We start from the raw sequence: 15,318 nt of genomic DNA, 5'->3' as shown, positions 1-15,318 counted from the left end.
GAAAGCTTTTATAAAAGATGACATGAATGAATTAAATGAGGGGATTCGAGTCATCACTCAATCCTAATGAACATATTCAGTCCGGGAAACAAGTCAATCTGAGTGATACACTAATGAACTTTTGACATAGCAATACTTTTTCATGAGTTGTATCGGGTTTGAGATCTATTTCACAAAATTGACCCGTGCGACAGTTTTACAAGAATTTTTGTGTTGATGGTGAAGGATAAAATTCAAAATCATCGCATCTTCTTGTATTTGGTTTAAGATTTATAATAATTGGAGTTTCTGATATAAAATTGTGCGAGACTCCTAAATATTACATGATCCAAAGATTTAAACGGATCTATCATGTTCGACTTACGGAGAAACTGGCCGGCTTATGAAATTAGTTGAACTTTAGCATGTGTGATATCCTCTGGGATGTTCTTTTCCTAAATTTGAGACCCCAGATGCTTTTTATGAACCAAAACAGGTATTTTAAGCACTAGACTGTCCAAAAATAAGGCATAACTTATTCCTAGTTAGCATCTTCAACATGATTGACTTTCTTAGCTATTCTCCCTACATTTTAAGACAACAATTTCATCACACAAAATCCCCAAAACATCTCACCCTCAAAAATACTTTTTTCCTAACAATAGAGTCCACATGACAGTGGAAACATTTATTTCCTCGTACATATGAGAAGTTCCATTTGGTTTGTCACATGTTGCTTGCTTTGTCGGAACATTGGTTGCCCTTTATGTTACTCACTGGATTTACAGATGGAGGAATCCTAAATGCAATGGAGTTCTCCCTCCCGGTTCTATGGGCCTCCCTCTCATTGGAGAAACCATCCAATTGGTCATCCCAAGTGCCTCTTTAGATCTCCCTCCATTCATTAAAAATAGAATGAAAAGGTGTGTCACATTTGTTTTTTAGACAAACTTTATGATATCTATAATCTGTCCTTGAACGTAAAAATATTTGAGTCGCACTAATGTTTTGTGAACGTATATTGAACTCGTGCTCTGTCTTAGATATGGCCCTTTCTTTCGAACCAACGTAGCTGGATGACCTGTGATCATTACTGCAGACCCCGAATTCAACCATTTTCTACTCAGACAAGATGGAAAATTAGTTGACACATGGTCCATGGACACTTCCGCCGAAGTTTTCGACCAGGCAAGTCAATCTTCGAGGAAATACACCAGAAACTTGACTCTGAACCACTTTGGCATCGAGGCCTTGAGAGGGAATCTCCTCCCTCAGATGCATGCTATGGTCCAGAAGACCCTCTCCACATGGTCAAGTCGGGGATCTCTTGAAGTTAAAAGCGAATCGTCACGGTAAAGCTTCATTCAACACAACTTTTGATCGATCATTACACCATTTTACTACACGAAATGATCAAGAATTTGATCTCTGTTCATGACAGATGGCTATTGATTTTGCTGCGAAACAAATATTTAGCGGGGATACACCAGACAAGATAAGTGATATGTTCAGAGACTTGGTTGAGGGCCTAATGTCTTTTCCTATCAACATCCCTGGCACAGCACATCATAAATGTTTGCAGGTAAAGAAACATAGCATTCATCAAGTTATATTAAACATTTTACCAGAAACTACATTTACCGATTGAAAGTTGGAAAACTTATCAGATACACAAGAAAGTTCGCGAAATGATGAGGGACGTAGTGACCAAGAGGCTTGCGGGATCCGAAGGGAGCCACGGTGATCTTCTCGACCACATCATCGACGACAAAAACACAAAATCGTTCTTGAATGAAGACTTCATCGTTCAGCTAATGTTCGGATTGCTATTCGTCACCTCCGATTCTATCTCCACCACACTGGCATTAGCTTTCAAGTTGCTTGAGGAAAACCCATTGGTGATGGAGGAACTGATCGTGAGTAGATGACATTTTCGATAATATTTAACATTATGGGCATGCATATAAATATGTTTGTGACATAATTACAGGCGAAGCATGAGAAAATACTCAAGAAAAGAGAGGATCCAGAGTCGAGTCTAACATGGAATGAATACAAATCGATGAGCTTCACACTTCAGGTCATCAATGAAGTGCTCAGGCTTGGGAACATAGCCCCTGGATTTTTTTCGTCGAGCTTTGAAAGATATCCCAGTCAATGGTATTTGTTTTTAAATTTAGAATTTTTTTCCTTTTTATAATGGAAAAATATTCTATATAAAAAAATTGTAAAAATTATTCCTACGCAAATCGACCCAATTTTCAAAATATTTTACACTTATTTTATATTTTACATGCATACACACAAGAATATGTAATGTTTATATACACTATATTACACACAACACGTGTGCATAACGCACACAAAGAATCATGATTATCCAATATGTTTGTAACTAGTTATAATTCTTAAGGATACACAATTCCGAAAGGATGAGTGATTATGATAACCACGGCTGGTCTTCACCTCAACGCTAGCCAGTTTGAAGATCCATTTAAATTCAATCCTTGGAGATGGAAGATTAGAATCAAATTCCTATTAAATTGTTTCAAAAGTTGACATACTTTTATTGGATCATTGTTTCAAAAGATCCAAGTAGAATTCTGAACAATAACTGGTTTTTTGAGTAAACAAATTTGAGTAGGTCTCTTGTAAGACGGTCTCACGAATCTTTATCTGTGTCTTGGTCACAAAATATAGGTAAATTAATTACTCTCTCTCAATATTAAATGCCAAAAAAAATTAATGAATGAACAAATAGTTATAACCTAATTTAAATTTATAGAATTCAAAATTATAGAGCACACCTTTGAAATGACAAATTTATAATGTCACAACAAAATATTAGATGGATTTCACTACAAAATTTATAATTACTCTCTCTCTCCTATCATCCGATTCCCAGATGGATTTCACTACAAAATATTAAAAGGAAATAACTGATCAAACAATTCGCGATTTTATATATAGGATTGTGTGATATAAAATAAAAGACAAAAACTTATGTGAGACGGTCTCACGTATCGTATTTTGTGAGACGGATATCTTATTTGGATCATCCATGAAAAAATATTACTTTTTATGCTAAGAGTATTACTTTTTATTGTAAATATCGATAGGATTGATCTGTCTTACAGATAAAGACTCGTAAGACCGTCTCACAAGATACCTACTCAAAATAAAAAGTCATGCTTTCCGAGACAATTAATTTGTTGTGTGTGTATTCGTTTGTTGTTATCATATCCATCTATATGTTTTGGTTGATGTCAAAGAAACTATAAATCACGAACCTGACATACCAATAAAACTAATCTTACGCAATCTTGCTTAATATATATATAATCGAATATATAGCAAGAACTGTCCTCTCTCAATTATGGGAACTAGTAACCGTGGCACACGCAATACATGTGGCTAATATATTAAATATTCATGATATTACAACATAATGACGTCACAACATAAAGAAGAGAGTTTATTTTTCACAGTGGCTAGAAATAATATTATTTTTCACGTGAGCAGTTTCCTTATGACGGTGAATATAATATTATTTGTTAAGAAAAAATATAATATAAAAAATAAGAAAGGGTAAAATAGAAAAGAAAGTCGGTGTCCTCATAGAGCGGTTATTATTAGGGACTCAACTATAATAAAATAGTAAATAATAAATATAAAAAATTAAAAAAAATAAAACAAGAAAGAAAGTTGGTGTCCTCATATAACGGTTATTATTAGGGTCTCATACTTAATATAACTAGGAAAGGACACGTGCGTTACACGTGGTTAACAAATGATCGAACCATAATTATGAAATTTAGATATTGTCTAAAATCATTTGATTAATATCATGTTTTAGAGTATTTGCTAACCTAAACAGATCAAAACACAATAGATAAAATAACATCATGACTATAAACATATATATTCACTTGTTTATATGACAAACTTTTCAATCAACGTGATTATGACATAATAACAACTTTGTCAAACCAGAAAAGATTTTTTTCATCCAAATACCATTCATAAAAGAAAAATAATATAAATAAATTAATAAAGTAATGGATTTACTATGGTCCAAATCACAATGTTACTTAAATGAAGCACACAAAATTATAAGTGATAATAAAAAAAATCTCTTAATTAATTAAAATTAGCATCCTATTTTCAAAATAAAACCACTAAAATTGTTATCAAGTTTAATTCAATTGCTTTTGCTAAATTTTAACCCTTTATAGATTTTGTTTAACTTTTTATGTTTGGTTTTTAGAATTACATATTTAGATAATTAATTTTATATCAGAATACATATTTTCCGATGGATACTTTTAACTAAATTTCATTAAAAAAATTTCTACATGCAAAAATGCTTCATAAAACAAAAATTTACATCTTATAGCTTTCGAGCAATGATTGTAAACAAAATATAGAGATCACTTCCTTTAACATCCATTTTAAGGGGAAAAAATATTTCTAAAATTATTTTCAAAATAATCTCAAATTTAGCCAAAAATTCATTAACGATCGATAAAAAAATCATATGCTAAATCAGTAAATCAACTGCTATAACTATCAAGTTTTATTACAAAAAACTTGAATCACTTGCTATCATGAAAGATTTTCATTCACATGATTGTAATATAACAGAATAAGAGATGATAAAAAATGAAAATGACTTGAACATTATCAACTATAATAGAGCGAATTTCTAAATATTTAACATCATCTTTGGGACTAAATTAAAAACTAAGTTAATATAAATATATATTCTACTTTTCTTCTCAGATGATAAAAAAAATGCACTAACCAATAAAGAGACATCAGATAAAAATGGATCAAGAATGTCAAGCACAATAAAAGTACTTCAATTTATTTGTATCATCAATTGCAAGCTGAAACATCAAAGGTTAAACAAATTATGTATGTGAACAAATGAAATGAAAAACAAAAAGGAAACAAAATACTACATTATCATAATAGAATTGAAAACCTCTTTCGACAAACAAATGACACAAAGAAGTAAAAAAAGGTGAAAATAACAAAAAAAAAAAACGAATGTCACAAACAAGAAAAAGAAAAGCATGGAGAAAACAATTTAAAAAAAGTGAAGAAGAATGATAAAACAAGTGAAAAAAAATACAAAGGTAATACTAAAGGTCACAAGAATATAATAAACACATGAACTAAAAAATAAATGTACAAGACATCAATTTATATCAACATAAATACAATTGAATGATAACTACTAAAATGAATTAAATCCTATTAACCTTAACATGGATAATGACTAAAATAACCCTATCAACTATGTCAAAATGCAAAATAAGAGATCATAATAGTAAGGTCACAAATAGAAGTCATATATTTATAGGTATATAGATATAGATATAGATAGATATTATAGATAGTATAGATAATCGATAATATAGAGTGATTAATGCCGACAAAATTTGACAATAATAAGCCAACAACTTTGCTACCAGAAAAAGAGAAATTGTCTCCAATGACACATCACATGTCCCCTCAATCACTACGCATTTAAATTTTCCTTTCATAAAAAAGACCAATTGGTATCCCAAACAATTCTAGAGAATGAGGATAATATTTTTTATTATTATCATATTGATGATTGATACTTGTAACCCACATGGCCAAATCGACCTTTTTTTCCCACCTAAAATATCGCACGTAATTTGCGTAACTGCAATCGATATCGATACAATATGTTCGATCCAGAAAATATTAATAAAAAAAATCGAAATTTTGATTATTTAACATTGTTGCAGTAACTTACACTAGAATAAAATCATATATTTCCCATCTAAATATTTCCGATTATGACATGCACGACCCGGGGGGGGGGGGGGGGGGGGGGGGGGGGGGAAAGAAAAGTATCCCATATCTTGGCTTTTCTTGTAAAGAGATGCAAATTTAAAGGAGAGAGATTATATGCTAATTATCAAAAAAACTTTACACTAAATAATAATAATATAATAATAAATACTTATAAAAGTAATACAGAGTCATTAAATGAGAAGATATATACGCAATTATCAACATTCAAATTTCAAACCACGAGATTAAGCAAAAACACCCACTCCATCTAACAATTCGATTCAAGCATCACTATATACTTCAAGAATGCTTCCGATTTTCACCTGCCAAAGTTGGGGAAAACAAAAGAAATTTTTTTTTATATAAAATTTCCCGCAGTCATTCGATAAACAAAAAAGTATTTTTGAACAAATTTTCAGCTGATAAATTTTTCCAGATTTTTTAAATAATTTTTTTAAAAAAAATTATTTAAACTGTTTGATGAATTTTCTTCAACCCCTTTTTAGAACATAAAGAATTTTGGATCTCATCCTTCACGAATAACAGAGAAAGGGATTAAAGAAAAGAATACCATGTAAATATAAAGATTAATCACTACTTGGTGATGGCGTAGATCGCATAGATAATTCCAGGGATGTAACCCAAGATGGTCAGCAGCAGACAAATCCAGAACTCATGCTGTACCCAAACAAACAAACAAAAAATAAATAAATAAAAATTAATTGTGATCAAGAATCATGTTCAGATCCTATTTAATTTCTACATAAATTTCTTTTAAAAAAAAAGAAGAGAAAAGAAACGAAAGATTTGTAATACCCCACAGCCAAACTTGAGGAAGACTCCAAGGGGAGGCAAAAGAATTGCCACAATAATATCGATGCAAGTTGCCGTGCCCATTTCTTCTTCTTCTTCTTTCTTCTTTCTTCTTCTATCTAAAAGAAATATATTCAGATGAACGAGTAGTGGGTGGGGTTAGAGATTTATAGGCGGCGCGGCGTTGAATTAATTAATTCAAGGCAGGAAAGTACGTGTTTAATGGTGGTTTGTCTATTAGCCGTATGGATAAGGCTGGCTCCATTATTTTCTTCTCTTTCACCATTTTTTAAAATGACAAAAGAACTCGCGATCGATATAGTTTGATGTGTATTTGTCAAGGGGTTGGTATTTTGTGAGTCAGTCTCACAAGTTTTTATAATTGAGACGGATCAACTCTATCGATATTCACAATAAAAAGTAATATTTTTTTATGGATGACCCAAATAAGATATCCGTCTCACAAAATATGATCCGTAACATCGTCTCACACAAATTTTTGCTTTTGTCCTAAGTTATGAATTAATATAATAATCTGTAAATCACGTTTATAAGTTTTTTAATCACAATTTTTTAATTTCTTATTTTTTGGTGCTTTTTTTCAACTTTTTGGAAGATTATTATGTTAATATACAAATATGTCCCAATCTTAACTATACAAACATATTAATTTGTCACGAGAAAACATTTTAAAACTAATCATATATATAAACAATTTTTTTTTATTTTTTTCTTTTATTATATGAATTTTCCAAAACCTAGTAAATAAAAATTGATGAAAGTAACGAATGGTTCTAGTTTTGTTTGAGAAAAATAAGAATTTATAATTCACGTTTTTAGAATTAAATTAAACAAATTAATTATAAAAATACATGTTAAATAAAGATATATTAGTGAAATGATATATCGATTAAATCAATTAATGGTGTGTTGGTAAAATTTACCATTTTTATTCTACTTAGTTTTCTCTATTCCACCTTCCTCCCTCTAATTTTTCAATTAACTAATAAAATAATACAAATTATTTAATGTTTTATAAATATTTATTTATTTTATATTTTTTATTTCATTCAAATTAAATTTATTATATATGAATAAAAAGTTATAATAAAATATAATATTGTATATGTATAAATATATGCTCACACATGCATTGAAGGTTTTCTATTTAGAACGAATGTAGTATTTGTGTGTGTGTGTGTGTAAATTGTTTTTCTTTTCTTGGGGGTCTGAATAAAGACTTGGTGGTTTTTAAATATCTTTTTATAATTGCTTGTCTTAATCCTGAGCGTAATAATTATTTCATTTTGACGGTGACCTATAAATTAATTAATATTAATGTTTTGATGCATGCATTTTATAATTTTATATTTATATATAAAGTTTTATTTATGATAAGTATGAAATTGATGGAGCCTATAGATTTCTTGATTAATCTATTTTTTAGTTTTATTTATATTTATTACAAGATTGAAAATTATAATAGTAAGTTTATTTTGAGATAATTTCATAAATTTTTATACATGATACGAATCAATCTTGTTCAAAAAATAATATTTTTCATTAATGTCACGCTCACCCACGAGCCAACGAGATAGTCTTCTTCTTTACGGCGAGCTCGAAGTCGGCTTCATCACCACCGCTAACGTCCTCTATACCAAGATCATCAAGAATAACGAGATCTTCGTCTTCCCTAAAGGTCTCATCCACTTCCATAGGAACAACTTCAACAGCCAGCTGCAGGGACTCAGTACATCACCACCACGTTGATCGGGGCTTCACCGCCTGTGCCTTGTGATGTTTTGGCGACTACCTTTCAGATTGACACCAACGAATTCCAGATGATCAAGTCCAAAATCAAGCATATGTGGAGAATTGAATTTCGTTCGTTTGTGTTAAAAGAATATATTTTTATTCGTATATATTGTAATAAAACAGAATTTTATTTATTTAAAATTCTATTTTTTATTTATTTAAAATTCTATTTTTGGCCCTGCACTTTCAAATAATAATAAAGTAAATTAGCAACCCAGTAATTTTTTTGGATAAAAATGATATGTAGCTGTACCATTGAACTGCTATTGCCAAGAAGATGCATCTTGGTGTTGGCACTCAGACTGTGTGGGGTTCCCTTGTTTCGGCAGCATGGTTTGCCAAAACAGTAGCGGAGGTCGTCGTGAATGCTACCGTTCCAATTCTATTGAAACTTTACCAAGTTGGAAATACGACATCAAAAACTAAGATATCCCGTGCTATATGCAAGAAGCAGCATGTTACAAAATGACCAGAACGGACACAAATGAAGCCACATCACATCTTTCTTCCAAAAGAAATACAGCCCATACAAGAAACCTGCATATTTACAGAACAGAACAACATGCTCTGCTGGCATAAAAAGAAACCAAATAGAAAACGTTGTATAGCTACAAACTACTTCTCTGGACTTACAAGGAACCAAAGCAACAGTCATGTTTGGTGGTTAGAGATTGCTAGTTCAACGGATATAATGAAAGTGGATCGTTCCGCCTCCCTTAAATACTGAACCTCACCATTCATAAGCTTCACCAGTTTACGGCAGATAAAAAGGCTAATTCCTTCTTCAGATGCTTCCTGTTCATCACCAAACATTTGGTTCAACAACCCTTGAGGCACTCCTCCGCCACTATGTGTTATCCTACATTACATCATAATACAAAACATAAGAAACTAGAAAAAAAACTACAAACTTATGGTCCAATAATCAAAGTTCCGTCAATGTCAAATGAAAACTACAAGTGCCCAATATTTTACAGATTTTAAAAAAAAAACTTTTTTTAAAAGAATAATAGGATCATGTATAGCATCGACATACCGTTACTACTTACCAGTGCTTAAAAATGAATAATTCAGGAGAAAAACATGAAACCATCAAATCAGAAGGACCTAGTGTGGAAGGAAAAAAGATTTGCTGTAGTTTTGCTGGATTTAATCCTTCAGGAAAAGGAGTGAAAGATGTAAAGTAATATCAGCAAGCGCAATTTTCTTTTGCAGTATATTTGCAAAAATTTTAAGCGCTGAGTTAAAATGATTCAAGTGTAACTCAATGTATCACAAAAAGATAAAAAGAACTCTTTTTTTTCAAATACATCATAGGTTTCTTCTAGGTATGAGTGAAGATTTTCTTCTCTATCATCTTTCTCAAGAAAACAAAGCAAAGCATTTACTCATTCGAGTTAAAAACTAAACAGGGTATTCATCATTCCTTGGCACCAACCATTTGGAGAAAAGGAAGACCCATACAAACTGGAAACACAGGGGCAATAGCAAGCATTTTAATGCAGTTAGGCAAGTAAAAAATTCACAAACGCAAAAGTTACCAGCTTCTATAAAGAAAACGGAAATTTAGAAAAGGCTACCTTAATAAGAAATTTAACATAAACTGGCCACTGGCGCCTTAACTTATAAATGGCTATAGCAGGTTCAGTACAAGAATGCTTCACTAATAATATCACCAAAAAATGGAAATACTTTTGATTGCACCTGAATTCTACGTGACCAAGCTGAACAGATTCCCCTATAGAATCTTTTTTCAAAGAAGCTGCAACACCAAGCTGGCCTCCACTCGGAATGACATTAACTGATACGAGCAAGAAAGCCGCTAGGACTTGCTGAAGCCTCACACTGTCTCCATATAGGGTTTCATTGGAGAGATTTGGAGCTAAATTATCAACTATTTTCACACCCTTTGCATTGCTCTTCATCATGACTTGACTGATGGAAGCTATCAACACCTCATGCAGCTTAAACTCTACCATCTCCAGATCCATGTACCTGGCAGGATAGTGAAGAGTTCAATGAAAAACATCCATTTTATCAGTGCTCTGTGTTCAAGATTGAGAAAAAAAGAGGGGGATTTGGGGTGGGGCTGGGTGGCGGAATCCCCAAAACAACAGTTTCACTTTACCCTTCAATTATATGATCAAGATCTGTGTCATCGAGAATTTTATTTAGCTGCCGTTGGCAATGAACACTAGTGCGAAGAAGGCTTTTCTGCTCATCATCCAGGACAGTTCCTTCCATCATCTTTCGTGAAAATATAATTCCAGATAGGGGATTCTTAATCTCCCTTCTGATATATGCCAAGAGCCTCAATCTCTTCATTGCCGTTTGTTCTGTTATGCGTTGAATGTGAAGTGCCTGTTGGAGTTCTGGACTTGCCAGCTGCAGGAAGCAGAAGACGCCAGTTACTTCACCATCTCCATCCAACTTTTTTATCGCACAAAGGAGGCATTCCACATACTTTCCACTCCTCGAGAAAAAACCAAAGGGTACCTTTTCAGATTCTTGACCGACTGCAGCATTGTTGAGTACAATGCCAAGGTTCACATAAGCCTCTTGATTCTTGAATCGGCAACAAGCTATGTGGGTTCCAAAGACCTCACCGAGAAGCATTTTATTGATCACAGCTTCTCTAGGCCATCCAGTTAATTTAGTCATAGCTGTATTCCACTCGGAACACCAGCCAAATTCATCTGAGCCAAATATAGGTGGGATAAGTGGATTAGGATTTTGTACTATAGCTCTGTAATCTCCTTCAATTCTTGTGAATTTGTCCATCATACTTTTCTGTGCGGTTACATCCTGAGCAATAAAACATACTCCCACAACATTTTCCCGAACATCTCTGCTTGCACAAGCGTTTACAACTAAGCTGATGGGACCAGACTCTTTACTTGACCCGTGTCTTTTGATCTCAAACTGAACATTTCGTTCTTCATTCCCTGATGAGAACACAAATAGGGTTATATTTAGTTGACACGATATCTTACATGCATGCATATATTGTACTTAAAATCTAAGAGGCGTTTATCATTGTTTTCGAGTCCATACCTTGAAGTGCAGATTCCAACATCTTATTCACTGCATCAGCTGAAGAATCTTCTACCAGTGCAAGAAAATGCCTGCCAATTGCTTCGTCAACAGGAAGACCAGTAATATCAGCAATTTTTGTATTCCATCCATTAACCCGCCCATCCACATCAACTGCCAAGATAGGCACAGATGCGGTTTCAATCAGTCGGACCATCTCAGATGTCACTGCTTCAAGCTCCTGCATTCCATCAATTCGCATGTCATTAAGTCTCGTATGAATCGCCGTTGTGCCCAAATCTGTAGCCTCGGTATCCTTGAATGCGTTTCGTAGAATAAGCTGCAAAGAGTGGATGGCATCCATCTCGTAGTCCTTCCAAGGTAAACTTCGTTCCTTGACAACCTCTAAGAATGCGCTAAAAGATGACCTTGGATGCAACTTCCTGCCATCATCCTCTGCATATGGTTCATTCCTGGCTCCACCCCAACGAATTTCTGCAGCAGTGTGCGACCTGAACCAGAAAAGCCAGTCCTTATCAGTTATCTTGACAGCCGCCATTCCACAGATAGTGTCACCAAGACCAAACGCTCCAGGAAAATTGGCGTCATATAAGCTATCTGTACTCAAACCTGTGGAATCTCGATGATACTCGTCTAGCCAAGAAACTATGTCACGAATCTGAGAGTCGTGTGGGGTTAATCCTAAGCTATAATTTTGATTCTTATATAGTAGAGCAGCCCCATCACATTTCACGAGATCCATTATGTTTGGGCTTTGTGAGACGATGCCTAAAGGGGCATCTCGCAACAGCATATCACACAAGAGGGTTTGAGTTCGCAGAATATTCTTCTCGAGCATCTGATTTTCCAATTCTAATTCTTTGTTGACATGAATGGAAAACACCTGGGCAAGAAATTCGCATGCATAACGGAGAGGGAAAGGGATGAATCTTGGGGTTGAGTGATGGCAAACCACAAGTCCCCAAAGCCGTTTTTCCTTTTGTGGCTGCGAGGAATTGGAGCCTTCTTCAACTTCCTCATCAACAACAACCGACATCACCAATGATGCAACTGAATTCATGTTTTCCATGTATTGTGAATGGCAACCGTGAGGAGCTCTGAGTGTCGAGCCACATAATGTAAGATCCAAAGGAAGCTTCTTGTCTTGAAGAACCTTAACAGGACTTGCTCTACAGTCGCAGATCATCCTGACCTTGTTCTTCATGAATAAAAATCGGGCAGCTTGAGGGATATCTGTGGCCGGATAATGCAAGCCCAAATAAGCCTCAAGCCCTGGCTTTATGATCTCGGTGTACACCTCCCCATGATGATCATCATGAAACTTGTACATCATTACTCGGTCATAGCCCGTGAGTTCAAAAACCTCTTGCACCATTGTATCACAGAGCCTTTCCATGTTCCCACTAGGTAATGACTGCAATCTCGTAATGGCTTTGGCAGCAAGTTTATAAGATTGTAAGGCACCAGCAGCAGTCATCGGTACCTCATGACCATTCACAGGCTCAAAGTCGATAATAAAACTACCTGTAACTCTGTGGATTATAGCATAAAATGGCTTTCCAGAAGTTTTGCAGTGTACCAAGATTGGGTTTAAAAGAGAAACCTCACTAAATCCTAATGCCTTATGTAAAGCAGCAGCACTAGGACCAGTGAAAATGGTTTTGACATCAGTTCCGATGCCAAGTATTGGGTGCTCTCCGACACTTGGAACAGCATGACTCGCCATTGTAAGCATTTCGGGAGCATTTTCACTGTAGGCAATCACAAGGAGTGACTTGTCATCAAGCGCCAACAAACACCCAAATGGCTGAATCAGCTTTCCTTTCTGTATTTGATGTAGGTAAGCCGTGGTGATTTTGTCAGGCCTAGGCCCCCGATCTACTCGGGCAGCACTTGTTGTGAGCACTGAGCTTGAATAGTCAAATGAACTACCTGATTCCTCAAAGTCTGTGTGGATTTTTGCGTCTATTGAGGTCTGAGCAATCATCCTAGTGCTATGTCTCGACCTTGCACTTGTAGACGATTGACCAGGATGTGAAGACGACATTCCTACAAATAATATAACAAATAGAGAATGAAATGCAAAAAACAAATAAATAGAATCAAATTATGAAGAACGAACCAACTGCTCCAATTTTATGCACAACAAAGCTACATCAGCAATAGAATCATCTGTTGTGTTTCAGCCTTTCTCATTACATTCCAACAGAGTTTTGAACTACCACAACTTATGTGCAGCCTACAGTCTATAGCATCAGCAAACATATTTTGAAAAGCCACATCTCATCAACATCCAAATATCATAAAAACATTCAAGCAGCGTCCACAAAAATGTGAACTTAGACAATGACCAAGACACTAGCAAGCCACATCAAACTACTGTTACATACAATTGACAACCAAGTGGCTTTGACGGTGTTTCTTTTGGCCTTTAGAGTAGTGGCCTTTAGAGTAGACCACAGCTATTTCTGTACGCCATCTAGCTTAACTTACGCATAGATCTACTTTCTTTCATGCCAACACATCATTCACAACAAATATCAATACCTCCAAACTTATAAATTTCAAACATCTCACTCAAACACCTCATGGACGTTCAGAAAGTAAACATTTCAAACAACAAAGATCACATCATCTTCAAAGAAGTTCTTACCAAGCCACGATCATTCAAAAAGCACTTTCAAAATTTATCTTCCTCGTCCCCTCGAGTCAAGAAGAATCCACTTTGCAATAACTAACATTCGAGATGAATTTTCAAAGCAAAAGATGTCATGGGAAACACAGTCAGCAACTAAATCCTATATCTGTATAACAAAAAAAGCTAGAACATCATCTTCTGCATAAAAAAATTTATTCGGCCATTCTCATCTAATTAAGAAGAAATTCATGACCAGAGCAGTAAGACAGTGCAAATAAAACTGGGAACTGTTTTGAGGTAAACCTTTAGTGCAACTTGCAGATGCCCAGGAACGGAGCTCGAAAAAAAAAAACCTTGAATCGTGGAACACGAAACAAACTGAAGCGCAACAAATTGGAAGTCCCAGTCCAATCAACCGAATCTTAATCCCGCAGAACGAAGAACCTCACGCCCGTGCTCAAGGAACCCACTGCCCGCCCACCCATTTCTATTAAACAAACATTTCTTCGTCACAAAAATCCCATACACACTTCCCAATGGTGAAACAGTGCAGGTATGACTAGGTGCACTTGTCCGAAGTAGAAGGTAGTTGAAAATGTCAAGTTCTACTTATATCTTTTTTATACGGTAAATAGGCCTTCAGTCCCGCGCCATCGTTTTTTTTTGTGTTCAGTCTCTGGGTACTTTTTTAGTACTACATTTTCACATGAAGTGTACTACATTTCCACATGAAGTGTACCACAATTTGTATGACATAGTATCACAATTTTGTGGGTGGAGAGTGAACCCAAAAAAATGTTTTGATTGGAGAATTTTCGTACTTCCCCTTTTTTATATACAAACATGTATTTCCATTAAAGAATTTATCAAATTGTGACAGAATTTGAGTGCGTGGGTTAATATTAGTTCCAAAAATAGTTTAGACGCATGAAATTTATGAATATTTGAATATAATACATTATATATCATATGAATAAATGAATACGCGTAGCACGCACTATTTCATTCATGAATGTAAGTGGAAAGATAGCAAGGAGAATAAAAAAAATTGTAAATATATAATATTATCCAGCGATATTAACGAGTCGAGCCGTGCCTAACGCTATCAGACTTGAGCTCGGCTCGATTAAGATATACATAGATTCGAGCTCGACTCATGTAGATCCATACATAATACTATTTACTTT

General features: G+C 34.5%; 3 protein-coding genes across 8 annotated transcripts; 1 reads left to right on the top strand and 2 right to left on the bottom strand.

Annotated features, from left to right (window-relative positions):
• Positions 1-35: 35 nt before the first annotated feature.
• LOC140963266 (beta-amyrin 16-alpha-hydroxylase CYP87D16-like) lies at positions 36-4,042 on the top strand. Its single transcript, XM_073422554.1, has 5 exons — positions 36-102; positions 692-915; positions 1,421-1,561; positions 1,647-1,895; positions 1,964-4,042. Exons 1-5 carry the CDS (start codon positions 36-38, stop codon positions 2,177-2,179), a joined length of 897 nt encoding a protein of 298 aa, XP_073278655.1. The 3' UTR covers positions 2,180-4,042.
• A 1,910-nt stretch (positions 4,043-5,952) lies between these two features.
• LOC140962840 (hydrophobic protein LTI6B) lies at positions 5,953-6,743 on the bottom strand. Its single transcript, XM_073421877.1, has 3 exons — positions 6,628-6,743; positions 6,383-6,489; positions 5,953-6,134 (listed from the first exon to the last, which is right to left on the bottom strand). The coding sequence occupies exons 1-2, from the start codon at positions 6,706-6,708 to the stop codon at positions 6,406-6,408; spliced, it is 165 nt and encodes a 54-aa protein (XP_073277978.1). The 5' UTR covers positions 6,709-6,743; the 3' UTR covers positions 5,953-6,134; positions 6,383-6,405.
• A 2,111-nt stretch (positions 6,744-8,854) lies between these two features.
• On the bottom strand, positions 8,855-14,681 carry LOC140962825 (phytochrome A-like). Of its 6 annotated transcripts, XM_073421853.1 has the most exons (6): positions 14,435-14,681; positions 14,147-14,227; positions 11,494-13,542; positions 10,568-11,384; positions 10,144-10,434; positions 8,855-9,298 (listed from the first exon to the last, which is right to left on the bottom strand). In XM_073421853.1, exons 3-6 carry the CDS (start codon positions 13,538-13,540, stop codon positions 9,091-9,093), a joined length of 3,363 nt encoding a protein of 1,120 aa, XP_073277954.1. In that variant the 5' UTR covers positions 13,541-13,542; positions 14,147-14,227; positions 14,435-14,681; the 3' UTR covers positions 8,855-9,090. The 6 variants fall into 6 exon arrangements, with proteins under 6 accessions (XP_073277954.1, XP_073277950.1, XP_073277952.1 ...); XM_073421849.1 differs by having other exon boundaries at positions 13,616-14,681; XM_073421851.1 differs by having other exon boundaries at positions 14,147-14,681.
• Between the last annotated feature and the right edge of the window lie 637 nt (positions 14,682-15,318).

This window comes from Primulina huaijiensis, chromosome 17 (assembly GCF_012295235.1).
Source record: "Primulina huaijiensis isolate GDHJ02 chromosome 17, ASM1229523v2, whole genome shotgun sequence".
Classification (NCBI taxonomy): Eukaryota; Viridiplantae; Streptophyta; class Magnoliopsida; order Lamiales; family Gesneriaceae; genus Primulina; species Primulina huaijiensis.
The sequence above is the reverse complement of the archived record's forward strand: the minus strand, read 5'-3'. Positions and strand labels throughout refer to the sequence as shown.